This window comes from Martes martes (assembly GCF_963455335.1).
Source record: "Martes martes genome assembly, chromosome: 2".
Lineage (NCBI taxonomy): Eukaryota > Metazoa > Chordata > Mammalia > Carnivora > Mustelidae > Martes > Martes martes.
This window is the reverse complement of record NC_137889.1, coordinates 60,039,047-60,044,731: the sequence shown is the minus strand read 5'-3', so window position 1 is coordinate 60,044,731 and position 5,685 is coordinate 60,039,047. Positions and strand designations below refer to the sequence as shown.

Sequence of the window (5,685 nt, the reverse complement as noted above, 5' to 3'; positions counted from 1 at the left end):
AGTGGGTTAAGCCTCTGCCTTTGGTTCGGGTCATGATCTCAGGGTCATGGGTTCCAGCTCCACATCCGGCTCTCTGTTTAGCAGGGAGCCTGCTTCCCCCCGCCCCTCTCTGCCTGCCTCTCTGCCTACTTGTGATCTCTCTCTCTCTCTGTCAAATAAATAAATAAAATCTTTAAAAAATATAAATTAATCTTACCAAGAATTACTAATTTTGCTGGGGTGCCTGGGTGGCTCAGTCAGTTAAGCGTCCTACTCCTGGTTTTGGCTCCAGTTGTGATCTCAGGGTTGTGAGATTGAGCCCTGTCTCAGGATCTGTGTTGAGCATGGAACCTGTTTAAGATTCTCTCTCTCTCTGTCTCGGTCTCACTCTCTCTCTGACTCCCCACCCCACCCTATCCCACTCACCCTGCTCACACACTCTTACTTTCTTAAATAAATAAATAAATAAATAAAATTAAAAAAAAAAAAAAGAATTACTAATCTTCCAAAACAAAAAGCACCAGCCCCAGATGCATTCCCTGGTGAATTCTACCAAACATTTAAAGAAGAAATTTACACCAAATTCTTTGCAATCTCTTTCAGAAGATAGAAACAGAGGAAATACTTCCTACCTCTATTCTATGAAGTCACTATTACCCTAATACCAAGACCGAGCAAAGACATTGCAAAAAAATAGAAAAATATTAACCCATATTTCTCATGAACATAGCTAAATATATTCTCAAAAAATATTTGCAAATAGAACCCAGCAATGTAAAAAAAAAAAAAAGAACTATACACCTGACCAAGTGGTATTTATCCCAGATATGCAAGGATGCCCCAACATTAAAAAATCAACTATTATAGTCCATCCCATTAACCAACTAAAGAAGAAAAATCACATGATGATATCAATAGATGCAGGTAAAGCATTTGACAAAATTCAACAAACATTCATGATGAAAATTGCTGTAAACTAGGAATAGGGAGGAGTTCCTCAACTTTTTAAAGAATATAAACAAAGACCCAAGTGAGGACAGCTCCTGCTGAGTCTGAGTGTCACCAGCCCTCCCACCCCTCAAGACCATTGCTATTGACTAGCCCCTATTCCATGGTAATCATGTGCAACCAAAAGGCCCTGATAAAAAAAAATGCCAGCATGTTGGAGGAGATGCAGCAGGAGTGGGTAGAATGTACAACTCAGGCACTGGAGAAATATAACATAAAGAGGGACATTGTGGTCTATATGAAAGAGGAGTTTGACAAGGAATACAACCCCACCTGGGACTGCATCATGGTGAGAAACTTTGGTAGTTATGTGACAATTGAAACCAAACGCTTTATCTACTTCTATCTGGGCCAAGTGGCCATTCTTCTGTTCAAGTCTGATTAAAACCATGAACTGTGTCACCCACCCAGAGATCCACCCAAAGCCAAGGACAGCAGTCTAAATTTCAAATACTGAAATCTTCCATCTTGCCTAAGGGAACACCTTGATCTTTGAACCTTTATTGTGTTGTTTTGTATGAGACGTTCTCTGTATGAATTTGCTGTGATGATAAAACAGCAAAATAGCTTACCTTTATATTTATTTTACTTTATTTTTTTAAAATATCTTATTTTATTTATTTGACAGACAGAAATCACAAGTAGGCAGAGAAGCAGGCAGAGAGAGAGGAGGAAGCAGGCTCCCTGCTGAGCAGAGAGCCCAGTGCAGGTCTCCATCCCAGGACCCTGGGATCACGACCTGAGCCGAAGGCAGAGGCTTTAACCCACTGAGCCACCCAGACGCCCCTATTTTCTATTCCATACTTCTCTCCCTATGTTTATGCTACTCAAAATCCATTCCTTCCAAAAAGTAATAAATCTACTGGAGAAAAAAAGAATATATATAGAACCCCATAGCTAACATCATACTTAGTGTTGAGAAATTTGAAGTTTTCCACTAAGATTAGATACAAGACAAGAATTCGTAATGCTCTTTTTCAATATTGCACTGGAAGACCTTCTTAATGCAAAATGCAAAAAAAGGAAATAAAATAAATACTATGAAGGAATATGTATGATTGCCTTTTTTTTCATACATGACATGATTGTCTATGTAGAAAGCCCAAAAGAACCAACAAAAATTCCTGGGACTAATAAGAGATTGTATCAAGCTTGTAGAATATAAGGTTAATATATAGAAGTCAATTGCTTTCTATGATACCATCAAATGAACAAGTGGCATTTAAAATTAAAAACACATTATCATTTACATTAGCCCCTTCAAAAACAAATAATTAAGTTTAAATCTAACAAAATATGTATAAACTCTATATAAGGAAAACTATGAAACTCTGTGATTAAAATCAAAGAACTAAATAAATGGAGAGATATTCCATATGCATGTACAGAAGACCTAATATTTATTAAAATGTCAGTTCTTTACAACTTGATCTGTAGATTTAGAGCAATCTCAATCAAAATCTCAGCCAGTTATTTTGTGGATATGACAAACTGATTCTAACACTTGATGAGCTGGATTTCATCAAAATAAACATTTCTGCTCTGTGAAAGAGAGATCAAGAAAATGAGAAGAAAAACCACAGAATGGGAAAAAACATTTGCAAAAGATGCACTTGATGAAATATCCAAAATATGTGAAGAGCTCTTAAAACTCAACAATATAGGATACCAACAACCAATTAAAAAATGGGCCAGGGGCACCTGGGTGGCTCAGTCAGTTATGAAATCAACTCTTGATTTCATCTCAGGTCATGATCTCAGAGTGGTGAGTTCGAGCCCTGCATTGGGCTCGACACTCAGTGAGGAGTTGGAGCCTGCTTGAGACTCTCTCCCTCTCTCTTTGCCCCTCCCCTTGCTTGTGTGGACTCGGTCTCTAAAATAAATAAAGAAATCTTAAATAAATAAAATAAAAAATGGGCCAAAGACCTTAACAAACACCTCTCCAAAAAAGATATATGGATGTAAAACAAACACTTGAAAAGATGTCAACATCATATGTCATTAAGGAATTGCAAATAGCTAAAATGATCTTGACAAAAAAAAATATGAAGTATTAGGAATAACTGTCCCCCCAAATTAAGGCATATTGTATAGCCATGGTTTTCAGGACATTGTGGTATTGGTGGAGGAGCAGATACATACATCAATGGAACAAAAGAGAGAATCCAGAATCCAGACCCACACAAATATGCTCACCTAATTTTTGACATCAATTCAAAGCAATTTAATGGAGAAAGGACAGCCTTTCAATAAGTGATGTTGGAGCAATTGGACATCTAAAGCAAACAATATGAACCTCTTTGTCAGAGTAGATTGAGGACAAAACACAAAATGTGAAACTATTCAGTTCTTAGGGGAAAAGAAGAGAATTGTCAAGATTTAAGATGAAGCAAAAAGTCCTTAAACTTAACACAAAAAGCACAGCCCGTTAGAGAAAAAATGATAAATTTGACTTCATCAAAATTAAAAAGTTTTGCTATGCAAAAGACCTTACGAAGAGGATGAAAAGACAAGCTCCATCTTTGGAGGAAATATTTGCAAACTACATGTTTGACAAAGGACTAGTATCCTGAATATATAAAGAACTCTCAAAAACAACATTTTTTAAAAGTCCAGTTAGAAAATGGCAAAACTCACGAACACTGAAAAGGATATACAAAAGAAAAGATATCCAACATCCCTAGTCATCAAGGAAATGCAAATCAAGACTGCAAAGCAGTATCACTACATACCTATCAGAATGGCAAAAATAGGAAATGTTGACAACACCAGCTGCTGGTGAGAACATGAAGAAGTTGGAGCACTCACACATTGCTGGTGGAAATGTAAAATTGTACAGCCACTCTGAAAAGAAGTTTGGCAGTTTCTTACAAGACTAAAAATGCAATAACCCAGTGATGGGTTATTGCACATAACCCAGTGATGGCAGTCTTCGGCATTTATTCCAGAGAAATAAAAAATTCCAGAGAAATAAAAAATTATGTTTACCCAATAACCCCTACATCCGTAGCAGTTTATTCATAATGGTCCAAAACTGGAATCAGCCCAGATGTCCTTTTACAGGTAATCAGTAAACCATGATACATCCAATGCCATGGAATGCTACTCAGCAATAAAAAGAATGAACACAACACAACAATTTAGAAAATCTCTGGTGAATTTTGCTGGGGGAGAAACATCAATCCAAAAAGTTTACTACCATATGATTCAATTTATATAACACTTTTGAAATGACAAAATTTCAGAAATGGAAACAGACTAGTGGTTTTCAGATATATGGAAATACGGGCATAGGGCAGGGGGGTGGTGGGACGGAAGTGGCTTTGCTATAAATGTAACATGAGGGATCTTCATGGTGATGGTTTAGTATTTCAACTGTGGTTACGGACACCCAAACATAAATAGATGACAAAGTTGTATAGAACACATACACATGCACAAATGAGTACAAGTAATTAACTGAGGAAATCTGAATAAGACCAGCAAATTACATGTCAGTCAATATCCTGCTTGTAATCTGATACTATCGTTCTGCTAATGTTATCATTGTGGGGAACTCCGTAAAGTGCATGTGGGATCTCTGCATTATTTCTTAAACTTCAAGTGAATCTGCAATTATATTGAAAAAAAATTCAATGAAAAATAAAAGCACTCATTAAAAAAAAAAAAAAAACATGGTAGATATTCTGGGAGGATATAAAGAAAATTGCAAATGTCTGCTTTTAGCTAACTTAAGTCTTTGAAAGACATTTAAGTCTTATGAAATGAATTTAAACCAATTCAACATTTAATGAGCCAAGAATTGCAGAGGCCAGAAATGGGTATGAATTTTGCCTTCAAGAACGCTTCTCTACAAATAATTCTATCTTTATATCTCTATCTTTTCTTACTAAACTTTTTCAAATAGTTTTCTGCTCTTGGGTTGTATGCCTTTGTGTGCCCAGAGCTCTTCTCAGTTCCAACAGACTCTGTCCTCACCCTTCTTCCGAAATGTCTGTGTAGTAGACATGATCACAGTGACTTTCTAATTGCCAAATCTGAAGGTACAACAAAAAATGTTATGTGAAAAAGCCTGGAATAAGTTTCATCAATTATAACAAATGCACCACTTTGTTGGAACATGTTGCTAATGGAAGAGATTGTGCATGTGTATGGCAGGTAATAATATAGGAACTCTGTGCACCTCCCTTTTAATTTTGCTGTGAACCTAAAACTGTTGTAAAAAAAAAAAAAAAGAAGGGCGCCTGGGTGGCTCAGTTGGTTGAGCGACTGCCTTCGGCTCAGGTCATGATCCCGGACTTCCAGAATCGAGTCCCACATCCCACTCCCAGCTCCTTGGGGAGTCTGCTTCTCCTTCTGATCTCCTCTCTCATGCTCTCTCTCACTCATTCTCTCTCAAATAAATAAATGAAATCTTAAAAAAAAAAAAAAAGAAGAAGAAGAAAGAAATCTTTTTAAAAACAAAGAAAACATAATATATAACAACAGTAACAAAAATCCTGGAATATTTATGAAAATATTTTTCTGAAGACGACATGGACAATTTTTATATATCCTAATTTTTGCTTATTCCTAAATTTTACATTAAGCAGAAAAGGAGGAGGGAATAGAGAAGGAAGAGGAAGAGAACGAGAAAAATTATCCATAATATATGTGTGCATAAGCATTTCAAACGCAAATAAGTCACAATATCTTTAT

The 5,685-nt window shown here is 36.3% G+C and overlaps 1 protein-coding gene across 1 annotated transcript; it reads left to right on the top strand.

The window, feature by feature from the left end:
• Positions 1-1,099: 1,099 nt before the first annotated feature.
• On the top strand, positions 1,100-1,372 carry LOC308338269 (dynein light chain 1, cytoplasmic-like; the record flags this gene model as incomplete). Its single annotated transcript, XM_080796309.1, has 1 exon — positions 1,100-1,372. One exon carries the CDS (start codon positions 1,100-1,102, stop codon positions 1,370-1,372), a length of 273 nt encoding a protein of 90 aa, XP_080652435.1.
• Positions 1,373-5,685: the final 4,313 nt, after the last annotated feature.